The 19,967-nt window shown below is 31.1% G+C and overlaps 1 protein-coding gene across 29 annotated transcripts in view; it reads right to left on the bottom strand.

The window, feature by feature from the left end:
• The window catches only part of LOC106871495 (anion exchange protein 3), a 746,335-nt gene that overhangs the window by 91,447 nt on the left and 634,921 nt on the right, over positions 1-19,967 (bottom strand). For 18 of the 29 annotated variants that reach the window (XM_089359039.1, XM_089359081.1, XM_089359088.1 and 15 more), the window contains one exon: positions 3,730-3,765. The exons of the other annotated variants lie outside the window; for them this stretch is intronic. In XM_089359039.1, the coding sequence (XP_089215165.1) occupies positions 3,730-3,765 (36 nt within the window). The remainder of the gene's footprint in view (positions 1-3,729; positions 3,766-19,967) is intronic. 29 annotated transcript variants of the gene reach the window in all.

The raw sequence follows: 19,967 nt of genomic DNA, 5'->3' as shown, positions 1-19,967 counted from the left end.
CTCTGCATATTTTAGCTCTGTTACCATAGTAACAGTCCTGATATTTTTTTGATTAGACCTCATAAATCTTGAATTTAACAATTTTGTTTGTGTCCTAATGATTTTCAAACTCCAAACTTTAGTCTAGTATGTGCTGTAATCTGGATAAATGAACTTGCGCACACAAATAATCCAATATATCATGCTTGAGGTTTCGAAAATGCTTTGTTAAGGATATACAAATCAGACTGTAAATCTAAGATATATAGTTTCTACAAATTGCTTTCCCTTTATTTTAGTGTTCGATAAATGTTCTACAATACTTCAGGAAGTAGTTGTTTATATCAAATTTGAGATATTCAGATATTAAAAGAACATAAGAAGATAGAAAGAAAAGGGTCGAATTTGACTTAATACTTTAACAGAGTATCCAAAGGATGAAGTCTCTGTGATAAGAAAGTTTTGGTAATTTGAATGGGCTATGCTAATTTAGTGACAATTAAAATAACTATTTCATAAATCAAATGGAAATGAAATAAAAAGAAAATACACACACCAGTGAAACTAGTAGGAACAAGTTGGAGATGAAAATTATTCTTACACTAATGTCATGGGAGTATTGATGTATTGTTTTATGAAAAATAAATTATAGACATAAAAACAACAAACAAACAAACATGTTTTCTCAAACAATGATGAAATAATGAAGATAATAAGATTAGGAGAATAATATATTCTTTAATGCTGTGAACAGTAGCTTCGAATCAAGATCAAAGTGTAAAAATATCCTACAGATCTCATAATACTCGACTAAAAATAAGTGATCATAAATTAGTTTTGTTTTCACTAAAGAAACATTTACCATTTTCCCATGGTAAATAAAGTAAATGTTATGCAAAGATCATTTAGTGCAAATCCATTTCAATGTATCATATCTAAATTTAGTGTTCATATAACATACATATTATTTATATATATATATATATATATATATATATATATATATATATATATATATATATATATACACATACATACATATACACATACATATGCATATATATATATATATATATATATATATACACACACACATACACACGTGTGTATGTGTGTGTGTATATATATATATATATACAAATATCTTTTATCTTTTACTTGCTTCAGTCATTAGATTGTGGCCATGCTAGGGCACACACATCAATCCATCTACAAAGAAGTTTCAGTGAAATTATAAATATAGAAAATTAGGCTTAAAAAGGCTTAGATGTTATCACTCATGTTCATTAGAAGCAAGGAGGTTATTGTTTACATAAAAGATCTGAAAAACCATTCCTATTTAACTTGTGTGGCTAAAGCTGGAATGCCTTGGGCAAGGGGATGGAGATGAGATGATACTAGACATTATTGTAACTTTATTTTTGACCAATAATATTCAGCTATAAACAACTCTGGAGAAGTAACTTTTGCTATTGCAGAAAGTGTTATAACACTTTCATGGTCATATTCTTAATAAAAATGCTTCAATTTGTTTTGAAAACAATAAAAATAATGGAGAGATTTAGTCAAATAATTAACTGTTACAGAGATGTCCTTGCATGGAAAGTGTTTTGGTCTGAAACAGTGTGTTGAAACTAAAATGATCAAAGCATGGGAGGCACATGTTAGTCATTCAGAGACACACAATAGCTATTAACTTAAACGTTTATTGGTTGTAATATGGCTAACAGGAATTTTCCACACTACAATTAGCTATTATATTTCTTTTTATATCAAACTGGTGTTCAGAACATTATCTTACCAAAGAGCTCTTACACTAATTATCAAAATAAATTTTAATTTAATATATATGTATATATATATATATATACACACACACACACACATATATATATCATATTACTAAAGATCGTCTTGGGTCTCAGGTGTATTAAAAGGGTTACTTGAATTATCATTATAATGTCTCATTGTAATGGGTCTCACATCAGGATTTCCAACCAGGAATTTTCAGTTGTTAGATCAAGTGAACCACCAGGCTCATTGCATCAACACGTATGCGGTTAAAATTCCTACAGACACATGTACCCTTAATGTAATTTACAGATAGAATCAGCATAACACAGTGTGATATGACTGAATCTATCTGATAGGTTTCTGTAGTTTCCATCTACCCAATTTCATTCACAAGATATGAGTCAAACCAAGTTTATAGCGATTGTGAAGTGAACTGAGTATCCATTTGGCCATACTGCACCTACAAGTTCATTATAACACCATCCCATATAGTGAAATGACAGTGGAACATATCTGTAGGACAAATACAGTTAGATATGATTGAGGACACTGAAGCAATCTGTCAGATGCTTGAAGAACAGTGTCCAGATTTAACATGTATTAAGATGCAGAGGGGCTGGCACAGGACTGCCAGTGATGGAGAGCACTGGTAATCCTGGTTGGCTCTATGTATGATGACATTTCTGGGACCACTAACCTGGGATGACCCCAGCCTCATTAAGCAAGAGCATGAAGCAATGCAAAATCATTGTTTTGAATCAGCCATGCATTACCTTGCAACTTTGAAATTTCAGTGATGTAATTATATATTTTTAGAGTGACATTGTAGGGTAGGTGTGAGAAGCCAGGTCTAGCTGATTTTAACATAAAACTGGTTGCATATTTGGGCCACTTCTGGCTGGTTTAAATGCTAAAGGGTTAAATCAAGCATGAAAGGAAGGGTCTGTTAAATAAGAAATGAATAGAATAGAATAGTTTGTGATAAAATTGTCCCCTCATCTCACCAGGTAATTTATATTTATCAGTTGAAAGAGAAACCAATTGCCCCAAAATATTAAGGCTTTAGTTTGAGATCAAACTCAACATCCTATTTATGACTATGAAGTGTCTTTACAAAAAGTGTCTTTACAAAAATGTCTTTACAAAAAGTGTCTTTACAGAAATAACCAACATTGAATAAATTGAAATTAGTAGGTACAAACTTAATAGTATGAATAAATGGAACTGTGGAGCAAGATGTTTGCGAAAAGAAAAAAAAAAAATGGGAATTCATGATGTCAACAGGATTCAGGTTGATATAAAATAAGGAACAAGAGGAAAGATGCTTGATTAGTTTTGAACTTCACAGGCAATAATTGGACTTCGAGAGAAATAGTAAGGAAACAATCAATCAAATTGACCTTGATATGTAATAAGGAAGAGAAACCATGATGTACAAACGATGTTAGGAAGACATGGATGGGAGTTGGGCAGTTTATGAACTCTATAGAATTAAAACAAGAATATTGAACAATTACTAGAGTAAATTGTAGTATATATGCACACACACACACACACACACAAAAAAAAAGAAAGAAAAAGAAGCTAGATCTAATTTTATATACAAGCAAAGACATACACATGTTTACTTGACTAACCACTATTAATTTTGATTTCTGAGTGTGTGTATGTACCAGTACACACACACATGCAAACACACACACGCACACACACACACACACACACACACACACACATGCACACGCACACACACACACACACACTTAGATGCCAAAATTACTTAAAATATACTCTAAAACACAGAGAATGAAACTTGCAAAATTCCAAACAAACAGATATAAGACATCAAGGGATATATTTTCATAGGATACATGACTTAGAAAACAGAAAAAAAAAAGAGAAAAGAGTTGGGTGGATGAAGGGTTTGGAAAGACAAGTGATAGAGATGGTACTTACAAGGAGGCACCAATGCTGGCTATGCTGGATTTGCGCCTTATATCCAGAAATAATGGAGGTAGTGAAGGACAGAAAATAAGAAAGTGAAGTGAATTAACTGACTGAAATTTAAAAAGAATTATCAACTTCTGTTTGGAAAGTGATTAGAAAAAACAAAAAAAATGAAACAAGAAGTCTGATAAAGGAATGGAAACCAATCATCTATCATGATGATATATGATTAATGTGTTGTTGAGGTGATAGAAAATTAACGATTATTGACCACAACATGTAAAATGTTTTTTAGAGAAATAAGAAAGGATGATGGTTCCCATTCAACACATTTCTTTCGAAAACTATCTATCTAAACTGTTGTTACTTAAAAAGTGAGGTAAAATAGTAATGTAGATAATTACATAAGTTTTTGTGTGATTTGCCTAAGTATAAAAGAGTTAATGTTTCATTAACTTTTTTCAGTTTTTTTTATTGGAATTCAAACATCTCACTGAGGCAGATGAACTGCAGAAAAAGTCTAGCATAATAATACCATCTTGTTTGATGGATTAGGCCTGCAACAGGTCGTAAATACATTCAAACATCCACATTCTGGTAATTCTAAAATGAATCACAGTTCTTAATTAGTGACCTAATTCCTTTGTAAAATATTGGTTATGTAGAAGTTGTAGCTTATTTTTGATGTGTAACATCAAGTGAAATATGTAATAAGCTATAAATGTGTGTATCCTTAACATAGAAAGTGTACATAAAAGAAAGTGGTAGAGCATATGTTAATTTCGAACACTATATCTTTATCAAAAGCAAGAATGTTACTAAAAAATTACATCATTCACTTTCCTGTCTTTTCATGTTTTAATCTATGTACTGTGAATGCACTTTTATCTTTCACTGCTGTCTTTCTTTACTCGACTAATTGCTGCTTTCTGTTCCCTCTCTTACCCCTTTCACCTGAGTATGGCTTATAACAAGCTCATTATATTATTATTATTATTATTATTAAATTTGACACCATTAAAAAATACTTATTTTTTTGTCACTCTCTTTAGAGAGATATAGATGTGAACTAGTTCTATGTGAGGGTTGATATGTATGTATATCTTAGTATGGAATGAAGTGATTGGGTGGGTGCAGCTGTTCGGACACTTATCATTTGGCATGGTTGACTGAACATTTGGCTTATTTTGGTGACAGTACTTTATTGGTGCTGGAGGTAAACATGCGCAGAAATATACACATACAGTTTGAAAGAGTGTGAGAGAGAGAGGGAGAGAAAGATTACAATTTATTAATTGAATGCAAAAGGTCGTAAATACATTCAAACATTCACATTCTGGTAATTCTTTCCCTCTCTCCATGCACAAAGAAAAATATATTGTAAGAAAGAAAAGGAGAAGAATATTAAAACAAGGGAAACATTAAATGCCTGATGCCAAATATGTAGGCATTGAATCAATAATGCCAAATAGGTGGCACCAAAATAGTTGTGCCAAAACATCTCATACCCATCTTGGTGGGTGGGTTGCTTAGGTGTCCTGAAAGTCCTCTTTCTTCTCATCTCACTGGTATCTCAAGGTAAGGGCAAATTGAGCCATTGCTCAGGAGATCACAGATCTAGGGAACTCATGCTAATCTATGCACACCAAGGTTGTGTGTAGAGGGAGCATATTGAATTGCTTTGCTCAGCAGTCTGTAATGCTGTTATGATGGCCCTGATCTTATCATAAAATCTTCATAAACTAAAGCATATAGTCAATGATGAGGGTAACACACTAATGTTCTTTCACTTCACACTTGAGATTGAAACTCTTGTGTAAATAGTGAATCTCCAGAACAACCAAAAAAAAAAAAAAATGATATATTAACATAATAAAGCCCCTATAACCAGCCCTGATGATTTTTATTGAAGAGTCCAAAAGTTCTGATAAACTCTCTTACTACTTCATTAAGAAAAAGAAGTTCTGATGCATCTTCTGCCCCTACTTTGAAGCTGAGAAACTGATAGGAAATATTATCAAACCAATGTGAAACTGCTCTGAAGTTATTTCTTAAAATCTATATGTGCATAAAATAGAAGACATTGTATCTCATGTATATGTATGTATATTCTATATATATAAAAGAAAAAGTATGATTTGTTCTGTATATTGTAACTGATAATTCTGTTAAGTAAGGAAGAGTAGGTAATGGAACTCTATGTGAAGCTCTAAATTCACTAGTAGCAGTCGTCATACATCTAACTGTACACACAAGAAATACTATATATATATATATATATATATATATATATATATATATATATATATATATGTATATATATATATATAGTGCACATGCACTATATATATATATATATATATATAGTGCACATGCACATAAACACACATATATTGTACAAATTACACACACTTATAACAGATTTAAGTAATAACTATAAAGATATGCATTATCTCACATTTTTAATAATTAAAAGAAAAAACTATGTTAACATAGTAACACAAGCTCTCATATAATAAATCTCTAAACTCACAAGTAATTTACTCTTGCTTAAATAGCATGTTTTATAAAATTCCCATTCCTGTGCATTTTACAAATTAGTGCATGATACTGTTAACATTTAGAAAGAAAAATACCAAAAGCATATAAGAGCTGTAGTAGTATTAGTAGCAGTAACAATAGCAGCAGTAGTAGTAGTTAGTATTAGTACAAATGACATGTTTTGTTGAACATTTTTATATAATCTAGTAAGGTAGTGAGCTGACAGAATTGTTAGCACACTGGATGAAATGCTTAGCGGTATTTCACCTGTTGTTATGTTCTGAGTTCAAATTCTGCCAGGGTTGACTTTGCCTTTCATCTTTTGGGGTTGATAAAATAAGTACCAGTTGAACACAGGGGTCAATGTAATCGATTCATCTCCCCCTCCCCCAAGCTGCCCTTGTAGCAAAAATTTGAAATAATTATAATGCAATCTAACATTATGTTTTGTAATGTGTTTGGTTTAGTTAGAGTGGAATATGTGAAACTTAATGTTGACCTCAGCAGAGTTTGAACTCAGAATTTAAACTAAGCATTTTGCCTGGTGTGCTAACAACACAGCAAGCTGAAAACTACCAACTGTAAGTGTAGTTGAACATGACTGACTAAGTTGGAATAAAACATCTTATATAAGGCAAATAACATACCATTTAGCTGTTAGATATATTGTAGTGGAAAAATTGACACACTAAACTAAAATCATACAGCTTACATGTTGAACAAGACACATTACTCTATTTGCCCTGCATACCAATTCCAGTATATAGTAAGTGAGCAGCTAATATCAAAAGAGTATTAAAGATGTCTGAATTTTTCATTGCAATCTAAATTCATGATGATATATAAATGAGTGAAAAATATTAATGAGACATATTACTGACGTCTTTCAGTTAGAATCTACAATGACAATTGGTTTCAATTCTTCGTTGATTAAACATTATCAAAATTAATTATTCTCTTGCCATCACAATTAATTTTGTGTTTAAAATCACTATTTTCAGATATGTGTAGTATGGAATCAATTAGTCTTAGTAGCATGTTAATATGAGTTGAGTTAGTAATTCATGAATTATTTTACAATAGTTTTAGACATTTATTGGCTACAGAACTATGGAAACAAGAGTTTTATTTCATCTGATATAGTAAATAAAATCACCTCTTTTATTTTCACTACTATGAGAATATATACTTAAGCGTAGCAAAAACACATTTTTGTCCAAAGATGTGATTAGTATCATTAAATTAAAGAGAAAACCTATTCTGTTGTTACCTTGTTGGTAGAATGGAAGTTTCTTATAATGAAGACTTCATTAAAAAGATAATCTTAATTACAATTACTTATCACAGCTTACTGCAAGCCATGACTGTGTCTTGGCTTTGCTTCAAATTTAGAAATACTTCACTTACTTTACTAGTGCCTTATAAAAATCATTAACATAACAAACTCTAATTTCTTTTATTAATTTCACAACCATGCCAAAACTGCCATTGGCATGGGTTGGACAGTTTGAGGATTGGCAAGCCAGGAGGCTGCACCAGGCTCCAATCTGATCTGGCAAGGTTTCTACAGCTGGATGCCCTTCCTAATACGAACCACCCCAAGAGTGCAGTAGGTGCTTTTCGCTTGCCACTGGCATGTGGGCCAGTCAGGCAGCACTGGCATCAGCCATACTTGAATGGTGCTTTTTACATGTCGCTAGCATCGACCACACTCGTATGGCACTTTTCATGTGCTATCAGCATGGGAGCCAGTCTGGCGGCACTGGCATTGACCACGCTTGAATGGTGTTAAATATAATGGTTTAAAATTTTGGCACAAAGCCAGTTATTTTAGGGTGAGGTGGTTTGTTAATTACAACGACCTCAATGCTTAACTGGTACTTATTTTATCAAGCCCGAAAAGATGAAAGGCAAAATTGACCTTGAGTAGAATTTGACAAAGAATGTAAAGAGCTAGTAGAAATACTGCAAAGTATTTTCCCAACACTAATGTTACTGCCAGCTCACTGCTTTTGACTTTTTCTGTCCAAAGGGATTTTTAGCCCAATATTCAAACACTATTATTCATAGGTTTATCTACAAATTATTTCACATCTCTCAAAGTTTCTGAATTTTTATGACATACATTAATAATTTTGGTATAAACAATAAACCTTGTAATACTTATTAATAACTAATTTCAAAGTCCATGGACATTTTCATTTAATTATTTCTGCTAAAAGAACAAATTCAGCTAATTCATTCTCCTTGATGCTTTGAGATGGATCTAGTTTTATTAAAATCTAAATAGAAGAATACCTATTTAAGCTTTGCTGAACATTGCTAAAAACTGTTAAAGTACAGGAGAGAATGAAACCTCAGCCATTAAGAATGGATACAATATAGCGATATAATATTGCAGTGTAGTTTACTGCAGACTATATTCTATTGACAGTAGTGTACATTGTAGAGTAGTGTATCCTAATTCATGGTGATAAAGTGATGTAGCATGAAGAATCATTTCAAGGGACAGTAGTAATAGATCAAAATGTGAAAAGATAAATATATAAATAAATGCAGACACTGAAACAGCTAAAACTGATGAGAGTATTTAGGTAAAGATAAGAGAGAATGATCATGAGAAACAAGGAATTATTAGCGAATGGCATGTAAAGAACATATTAGTTGGATGTTTTAAGAGGATTATGTTGAATTAGTTTTAAAGATTCACTCAACATTCTAGAATGCGAGCAAAACTATTTAATTATTATCATCAAGTTTTGAAATAGAAATATATTACCTTATATAATGTAATACTTGCATCAAATTGTTACATAGTCACATGCAGGAAATATATATTTTTTTACATAAATTATGCATTGAAATCATTTGAATATTAATAATTAAGAAAATAATAATAATAATAATAATAATAATAAAGTTTGAAAAATATCTAACATTAAAGAACTTCAGACAAAGACAAGAGCAATATCAGCATCATAAACAATACACCATCATCATCATCAACATTTCATATCACACATTTCAAATAATAGACAATAGTTTCACATTAAAACAAGTTGATGATTCTTCAATTTAGCTGATTACTCTCCCGCCAATGCCATTTCATACAACAATAGATATTTTTTTATATTTTAGATGTTACAAATAGTTTGCAGAAAGCATGCATTGAGTGACTTGCTTGCATGCAAAGATTATAATATGTGGTGGATTCTAAGAAAGAAATCTGCATGCTCACTGAGTGCTAATAAATTGGCAAAATTAGTCCAGATGAAAAAAAAAAATCAATTTAAGAAAAAAGGCAAGTGAAGATACTTTATATAGAAAAGTATAATAAGGAGCTTTCTAGAATTGATGATGTAAAAAGGAAATGAAATGGCAAAGTAGTTACTGGAAAGAAACAATTAAACACAAATCTATGATTTAATTGTATTCTAGGACCTTCCTTTAGTCAATTTCACCTAAACTTAAATTCATATAAAATTTCCTGATTTAGAACTATAAAAATTCTGTATTTACAAGATATTAAAAGAAAAAATTATTTTTGTTATAATCATTGAAATTATGGAGATAAATTTATTATTATGGAAATAAACTTAGATATTATTTAAGGAACAATACCTATTTTATTGTAGTTGCTACAGAGTAGTGATTTCATTTTATTTCAAACAATAGCAGCCTTTTTTGTGAATACAATATTCAGTTAATTTTATTATAAGTTTCTTGAATTATACTCAAGTCTACTAATAATACATAAAGTGGGTACATGATGTTGGTGCTAAAAAGCATTTTTCAATTAACATAACACCACCCTTAATGATGAAAATAATAATTTTCTAAATTACTAATTCTGGTTCCCCTGCAAGCACACACACACGATAGTACTGAACAGTAAGAATGAGTGTTCAACACTGCATTCGGTGAATGAATATTCTTTATTTGTGGGTTATTATGCATACACATATACAAAAACAGATACACACAACAACAACAATAATAATAATAATGATAGTAGTAGCAGTAGTAAAGACAGGAGAAGACAACTCCAAAATTTCCATTTTAATGAAATAAAGAACCTAACCTTGAAGCAGTCCTGCAACAACTTTGGCCAAATTATGAAATATATAAACATGTATGAGGATTCAGTTGTTTGATCAAACTGAAATATTCCTGAATTAATATGTAAGTGGTTGAGCATTCTACAGATATGTCTACCATTAACATAACTATCAGACAGAATCAGCATGAAACAATGTGACAAAGCTGTACTTGTTTGTGAATTATAGGCAATATTCAACCGATGGGTTTCAATACATTTTATGTATGCCCCCAGTTTCATTCACAATGTATGGGTTGAATGAAGGCTATAAAAAATAACATTTGCTCAAGATGCTATGAACTCAGGGTCATTTTGTAAAGTGAACTTCTTAACTATTTGGCCATACTGCACCTAGTTATAAATATGTACCGATAATATAAACTGAAAGATATATGATAGATAACAATCCTTCCAAGTGTTGACAAGCAATATGTATACAATCTCATTTCTCATTCTCTCATACACATACACACACTTTTAATAGATGTTTTATATTTTTGTTTATCTTACAAAGAGACAAAGCAAAGAGAAAGGATGAAATATATATACATTTTGATTATATGTATATATATATATACATATTTAGAGATTTATAGGGTTTTATTTGAAATTATAGTCGCAGCTTATGATTGAAGAAAATGGAGAAAAAAAAAGAAAAAAACACCCCCCCAAAAATAAAGAAAAACTGCAAAAGTTTAAGTCAATGATCAATACATTGTTCTAAATGAGCATATGTATAGCTAAATATCTGTTTTAGTATATTATTGACCTTTAAAAATTGATAGAATTTTTTAAGCCTTCTAAAGCTGCCTATTTTGATAGATGGTTGCAAGCATTCTTCTAGATCATTGGAACAAGCTGAGGAAAACACACCCACACACACACACACACACAAGCCAATGTAGTTGAAGTAAGTTTAAATACAAAAGTTCATAAGGAAAAAAACCATAGATACATTGTTTCCATGAAAGACAATTTGCAACACATTTGTTGCGGCTAGAAGGAACAACATCCTTTTTTCTAGCTGAGTGTTGATTAACAGAGGAAAATAAATACAACTTTAGTAACTGCTTGAAAACTGATTAATTCAACATCATATACAAAGAAAATAGCTGCTGGCTTTAGATAAAAATTCTCAAGTAAATTTGTCAGCTTATACATTTAAACTACTCTAATCTAATTTCTTACACATTTTGTATCAAGTGATATATGTATTGATTATACCTGAAACAATATCTCATTGTTGTTTGTATTTATTATCAATATTGTTTCTAGTGTAAGTACAGGACCATAACTTTCAGGGAAGAAGACTAGTCAATTAAATCAACTCCAGTACTTGACTGGTACTTATTTTACAGACCCTGGGATGTTGGAATAGCAAAGACAACCTGGAAAGGATTTGAACTCAAGTTGTAAAAGGATGTAACTTGCTACAAAACATTTTGTTTATCTTTCAACTATTTCTTGTATAATAATAATAATGATATTTTCTACTGTAGGCACAAGGCATGAAATTTGGAGGAAGGTATTAAGTCGATTACATCGATGCCCAGTGCATAACTGGTACTTATTTAATTTGATCCTGAAAGGATGAAAGACAAAGTTGACCTCAGTGGAATTTGAACTCAGAACATAGAGACAAGCGAAATACTGCTAAGCATTTTGTCCAGTGTGCTAATGAATCTGCCAGCTTGACACCCTAATAATAATAATAGTAGTAGTAGTAGTAGTAGTAGTAGTAGTAGTAGTAGTAGTAGTAGTAGTAGTAGTAGTAGTAATAATAATAATAATAATAATAATAATAATAATAATAATTTCTGCTGTAGGCACCAAGCCTGAAATTTTGGGAGAGAGGCTATTCAATTATATTGAACCCAGAGTTCAACTGGTATTTATTTTATTAACCTCAAAAGGATGAAAAGCAAAGTTGGCCTCTCAGTAGAACTTGAACTCAGAACACATGTACCACAGGAAATGCTGCTAAGCATTTTGTCTGACATGCTAATGATTCTGCCAGCTTGCTGCAATAATGATAATAATGTAGTACCAGGCAGTGGCTTTCATGGCTTCTGATCTTAACTGATTGGAAGTGTTATCATGTACATGGTTTTGTCTCGGTATAGAAGGATGGGCAACAGCAAATATTCTGCTCAATACCACAAATTTGCTTGTCAGTTGTTTGACCTTGGCCAGTTGAGTATGTCCCTTAGTGGCTCATGATATCATGAGCAGAAATAGTGGGGGAGCATTATAGTCATGTGTTGAGAGGAATTCTTTGGGGTTTGGATAATTCACCTCAGGAAACATGGGTGTTTCGTTCAACATCCTTAAATAACCCTTACTCAGGGACCTTTTGAGTGAGATGGGCTACTCGACCTGAAGAAAATTCTAACTGGTCCCCACCTGCAAAGTCATGCACTGTTAATCTTGATATGATATTACCATGTTGCACACATAAAGTCATGATGCACATGCCTTGTGTACCCTTATCAGACGGGTAGTCATGATGGGTCTACTGGGCTTCGTATATTTTACCCCAGTATCACTTTGATGGCATGCACTGCTCTCCCACTCAATAATCACAATGATTTCAAATTTTGGCACAAGGCCAGCAAGTTCAGGGGAAGGGATAAGTCGATTATATCAACCCTAGTTCTCAACTGGTAGAAAGGTAAAGTCAACTTTAGCAGAATTTGAATTCCGAATGTAATGAGAGAGAGAATGCTGCTAAGCATTTTACCCAGCCTACTAACAATTCTGCCAGCTCACTACTACTACTACTACTACTACTACTACTAATAATAATAATAATAATTTCGTTTTGAATATGGCACAAGGCCAGTGATTTTGAGGGAAGGTGGAAGTCAATTAGATTGACTCCAATGCGCAACCAGTACTCATTTTATTGATCCTTTAAGAAAAAAAACAATGTTATCCTTGGTGGAATTTGAATTAGAATGCAAAGGGCTGGAAGAAATGCTACTAAGAATTTTGTCCAATGTGCTAATAATAATAATAATAATAATGATGATGATGATGATGATGATTATAATAATAGTAGTAGCAATAATAATAATAATAATAATAATAATAATAATAATAATCATCATCATCATCATCATCATCATTGCAAGAAACAAAAAAAGTGTATAAGTATAGAAAATAGTGTGTGAGTGTGTGTGTATGCATATTTTACATACCCACACACACTTAGAGAACAGCAAACCACTTACATACAGAAGTGCATAAAAATATCTGGAATTATACCAGAGTGCCATCATGCAGTGCTAATAATGGCAATGATATTAGCAAGGTGATAAGGATAATGATAAATAAATAGAAGTTGATAAAAAAAGACATAAGAATACATTGATCAGAGTTGGTTCTAGTGTTGCTATTCCTTATGTGATAAAATATCTTTGGTTATAAACAAAGGAGAGAAGAAAGGGTAAAGAGAACAATCTAATAAAATGTAACAAATAATTTTTAAATAGTTACCATATTTGTATGTACATTATATATATATGTATATATATATATATATATATATATATATATATATATATATGTGTGAGTAAAAATAAATACAAAAAAAGGGGTTTTGTATGATTGTGTATAGAGGAATATATTATTTTATTTAAAAGAGTTCCAACTCTGTCTGTCTTTTATGTTTTATTTATATTCTTGTAAAATTAATGTGGGATATAGAATATGGAATATACAATATATAATATAAAAATGGATGGTACAATGAAATGAAGTATTGAATATATGGAATATGTCTTATTGAATATATGAAATATTGAGTGTTCAATATAAAGGATTAAATATAAAGGCGAATACGTATTTTCTATACCTTGTGGTATTTCATCATGGCCGGTATGACAGACTTTAACAGACTGTAATAGACTGGTTTAAAAATTTTATCCCTATAACTAAAACACAAAAAATCTCTCAAATGTCATCATTTCTAAAAATAAATTTGGCATCATTTCTAAGGATAGCCAAACACATACTGCTGCTGTCCAAAGGAATTGGTATAAAAGACAGAAAACCAGCCAGTCTATTACAGTCTGTTAAAGTCTGTCATACCGGCCATGATGAAATACCACAAGGTATAGAAAATACGTATTCGCCTTTATATTTAATCCTTTATATTGAACACTCAATATTTCATATATTCAATAAGACATATTCCATATATTCAATAAGACATTCAATACTTCATTTCATTGTACCATCCATTTTTATATTATATATTGTATATTCCATATTCTATATCCCACATTAATTTTACAAGAATATAAATAAAACATAAAAAACAGACAGAGTTGGAACTCTTTTAAATAAAATAATATATATATATATATACACACACACACACACACACACACATATATATATATATACCTATATACATATACATATATACACACACACACATATATATATACATATCCATATATATGCATATATATACATATATGTGTATATACATATTTCTACACACACACACACATATATATATATCATCATCATCGTTTAACGTCCACTTTCCATGCTAGTATGGGTTGGACGATTTAACTGAGGACTGGTGAAAGATGTCAATAGGTAATAAAGGCTTGATAAATATTTGTATTAAATTCTAACTTGAAGGATTTGTAAATGAAGATGAATAGTTAAAGAAAAAAAAAAGTTTATTTCTAGATCGTTTTAATAACTCTTGTCTGTTCATCAGTATAGTACATTCAGCATGATGTTGGTAGTATAGTACACATAATCTGATGTTAGCAGGAGAGTACATCTAGTATGATGTAAGACTGGCTTTCAATCTATACAAGAGAAACAGATGTTGATTGAGATGATGGCTATGGTTGCATTAAGAGAACAAGAGATGTTCATAAATATCAATGCAGATATAAAATGAAAGAATGGACTAGATAAAAAAAAAAAAAGAAGCTAATTCATATACTGCTGTTATTTAAAAAATAAACAAACAAAAACTGAATGAAGATTGTTGATGGAATTTAAAAAAAGAATCACTGCACATGAATAAGAAAGGAGGGGAAAAAATGAAAAAAAATACAAATTTCAAACTAAGTTATAGTAAAGATCAACAAAAAAAGAGGAAAAAAGTCTTATTTTTTTTATTCACTTGAAATGACTTATAAAGATCTAAACTTAATTAAAAAAAAAAAGATTCAATGAAAATTGAAAGAAATGTATAAGAATTAGAAATATAATGCCTAAAAGAGGTTCTATTGATTTAATTTATGCTGATATAAGCTTGTTGCTTAGTTTTCTTGATACTGTCTAAGAAATTATGCTCTATAACAGCTTCATTCACTTATTACTTAACCAATAGCTGAATTGAGTTATTATTAACTATGCCAGTGAGAAAACGGAAGAATGTTGTGAAAACTGACAGAAAGCTAAATGTGTCCCAAAGGATTCTGGGAACATACTGGTAAGACCACATGACCAATGAAGACATTCTAAAGAGAGTTGACACCAGACCACTAAGTAAAATAATCAGAGAATGAAGATTAAAACCAGCAGCTCACATATTCAGGCTAACAGAACAGTGTCAGACTAAAACAGCTTTTAAATGGACACCAACAGAGAGAAATAGAAAGAGAGAAAGTCTGAAGAGCTATGTGGCATAGCAATTGACATGTGAGAAGCCAATACTATATGTCCGGATGCAAAGAAAACCACAGGCAACAGAAACCAGTGGCATCAACTTGCTACACAATGTGGTTGAGGGTATAGGAGGAACTGAACCAAATTATTAACACCACTGTAACTTTACTTCTCTAACCTATTTTTTAATCAGAAATATCCTTATTTTTATTAACAATTCAGTATAAAACGTTCTGCATAGAATGGATGCATTCACATTCTTATTTCCTCCATAGCCAGGCTTTGTAATATTTAAATTTATTGTTTCAATACTTCTGATTAATGCTGTATTCTACATAAAAATATAAAATATATAATGTGAGTGAAAGAGTATGTGTGTGTTTGTGTAACTTAAGCTCTTCCATTCAAGTAAACTTAGTCTATGTAGAGTATTAGCACAATGCATGTAATAAATCATTTTTTTAATCTTTAGTTGATTTACTCCTTATACTCAAACTAGTTCCAATTGCTATAAACATTCACAGTTAATGTTGTCTCACTGAGAATTTATTACCACATTCAATCTTTTCCTGCTTTCTCTTACAATGAATTAATCAGTGCCCCATAATCCTTTCCAGGTCCTTTATGACTGGTCAGAAGACAAGATAAGATTATTCCCAAACCACTGGCCTGAATATTCATAGCAAAAGGGACTTTGATAAGAAGCAGGTTGTAACATTAAGCTGAGCAACAGATCAAGCTTACTACTCAGTGTATGTAGTTAACGAATAGGAAAAATTATTATAATTCCAGGCCTCTGTTGGTCAAGATTGGGCATATATCTTCTCATATATGCACAAACATGAGAAAGATTTTATTTTGAGCAAGGCTGGCACTCAATATAGCTTGGCTCCTGCCGACTAGTCTCACTCTGTCTTCGAAATACGAATAGCCATGTAGCTCCTCTACAGCAAGCATCTGCCCTGTCCTTACACTTTAACTCCTTATTTCCTAGCATAAAGCCACTCTCCCTCTGGATTCATAGTCTTGTGAGCTGCATGGCAACCTTACTAATACCAGTAGCATGAAGTGGTTGGTATTAGAAAGGGAATCTAGCTGTAGAAACAATGCCAAAAGAGACACTGGCTTACAGCGCTGTCCTTGGCTAACCAATGCCAGCATGGAACATGGACATTAAATGCTGCTGTTGATGATGATTGTTGTCAGAACACAAAGAACTCAAACAGGTATCACAAAGCATCTTGCCCAGCCCTTTAACAGTTGTGCCAATCCACCACTCTGGATGGCCACATTTTTTTTTATCAACCCTGAAAGGATGAAAGGTAAAGTTGATTACAGTAGGAAGTGAACCCAGAGCGCATACAGTCAAGGTAAAGTCAGTGAGGCAGCCTATCTAATGACCCTGCCATTTCACTACCATACATGTATGTACATGCTTATACTTTTATATCAGAGAAAATATTATTGTTTTTTCATCTCTATATGCTTTATCATTATTTTTTGAAAAGTTATCTTTGCTTTTTAGTGTTTAAATAACAAAATTAAATACTGAGGTAATCTTGACATTTCAAGTGAACTTCACTGTTGTTAACCTTTTGTTCAGTTGGCATTTTGTACTGTTTGTTTTTGGAATGGTCACTGATAACAGCAGTGGTAAAATGCTATAAATGGTATTATCTGGAGTTAGTATTATATAGCAATTTGTAATGCTGATATAGAATTATACCTGTCATTTGTTTGGTGTTAATTGTTGAACACCAAGGTTACAGACATTTCATCTGTGATTTTAAAAGAAACTCTTGACATTGTCCTATAAATTAGTCAATGTAGTTCATGATTGAATTATGATAGATTCCAATGTAAGATTTTGTAATTAAAGTTGTTACATGCAATAATCATGCCAACAAAGGAATATGTGAATACAGCAGGATTCTAAAGCTTCAGCATAAGACTTTATATAATTATTTATTTTACTAAATCTTCTATGCTATTTTAAATATGTAATTAAATTTATAGAGTTTAATATATTTGGTATTTTGATTTTGTTTTACTTAGAGCCTCAGTGTTTCCATTTTAAATTTATTCAACTTTCATAGCCAACAATAATTATTACACCATCCAACAATCACAATGATTAAGATTCATTTCTTAATTTATATACTTTATTTAAGTTCTTAATTTGATTTACATTATACCAATAATTGCTAAATCAATATGCAAATCATGTTTCACAGGTATCATGACACCTGTTTATCATGCAACGGCCTATACTAATAAATAAGTTCCAATTTAATTACTAACTCATTTAAGGTGAGAGTAATTAATAATGTGAAATAAATTAGCAGAAACGATAAGAGTGTTGTTATATGATAAATTGCAGCTTTCCCAAATGTAGAGATTAAAAATAAAGTTGATGAAAAAATATAATACATCAAAGTAAAATATATTTATCTAAATTCTCAAATATGGACTAAATTCTTCAGTTCATATTCTTAGAATATGAACACCTGAACATTGCTAACATAAATTAATGAGCTAAATAAATGTTTGGCAAAGGATAGCTGTTAATTCTCAAGGATTGGTTGTAAATTACTATAAATGCAAACTAATTAAATTTTAATAGTTAATGATATTTAAATTGATTCTACAAAGAATGTGTTATGACAATCAATTTAATCAAAATGATATTATGATTTATTCATGAATTCAAAGGTTCAAATTTAAAAAAAAAAACAAAGCAAAACAAAAACATGGCTATGATTAGGACAATAATGGGCAAACAGCCAAACATTTATTTTTAGGAGCTTGTCAATAAATTTATATTTGATAACCATCAAGTGGGCATACACATCATGACATCATCAGAATAGAGCCAGTTAGTTCTTGGAATGATTTAGATAATGAACCAATTAAAAGGAAAATTTCAAAAAGAGATGAACAATTACTTTAATATTTCCAAACTAATTTTTAGTTTCCTGCCTCAAGTATAAGCTGATAGAATTGAAAAGTATATGATTATATACTGAAGTGGAGATATGTTTAGGAACATGTATAACTGTGTGGTTTAGAAGTTCACTTCACAACCTTCTGGCCTTCAGTTGAGTTCCACTGTACAGCAACTTGGAAAAGTTTCTTTTATTATTACTTTGGGATGGCATATGCTTTGTCAATGAAACTGGTAGAGTGAAACTACACGAAAACCAATAGTCTGTCTGTCTGTCTGTCTCTATCTGTCTGTCTCTCTCTATCTGTCTGTGTGTGTGCTGTGCATGTACTTACTTCTAAAACAGGAAAAAGTTGGTGATATGAAGAGTATCCAACATTAAAAATACTACCTCAAATAAGCACAGAAAAAAAAAAAAACAGATGTAATGCAAATACTTATTGGGAATTATATCAATTTGTATATAGTGCAGTGGTGGGTTTCAGAAACTTCATTCTGGAGATGGGAGCTTCCAGAGTGAGCCATGAAGGAAATCAAAGTCATAAATGGAGACCCATTAAAAGGATTGAATGAAGTATTTTTTTGATTAAATAAACTATTTATAATGTGTATGTATTTTTTTTTTTTTTTGACGAGCAACATTCTATGTAGTATTTACAAGGATGCAGAGGTTTTCAGAAACTAGAAAATTATTTTGAAATATCACCTGTAGGACTATAAATATCTAATAAAGAATAAAGAGGAACTAAATACAAATAACTTCAAAATATGAACAAAATGAAAAACTAGTTTTACATCTTCAAGGAGATCTAAAAATTAAAACAAATGGTGGAGGCTATAAGAAGAAACTGCAAGAGAAAGTATAAAGAAAATTTGAAACTTTATTAAAAATGGGACTACAAAATATCATGGTAGCAAGGAAAAGTTCCTACATGGCCAATACTACCAAGTCTGAGGAAAAGATGTAAAATTTAGGAAAAAATTAACATTAGATGAGAAGCACAGGAAACAAAGCTGAGG

This window comes from Octopus bimaculoides, chromosome 1 (assembly GCF_046866305.1).
Source record: "Octopus bimaculoides isolate indiv1 chromosome 1, ASM4686630v1, whole genome shotgun sequence".
Classification (NCBI taxonomy): Eukaryota; Metazoa; Mollusca; class Cephalopoda; order Octopoda; family Octopodidae; genus Octopus; species Octopus bimaculoides.
The sequence above is the reverse complement of the archived record's forward strand: the minus strand, read 5'-3'. Positions and strand labels throughout refer to the sequence as shown.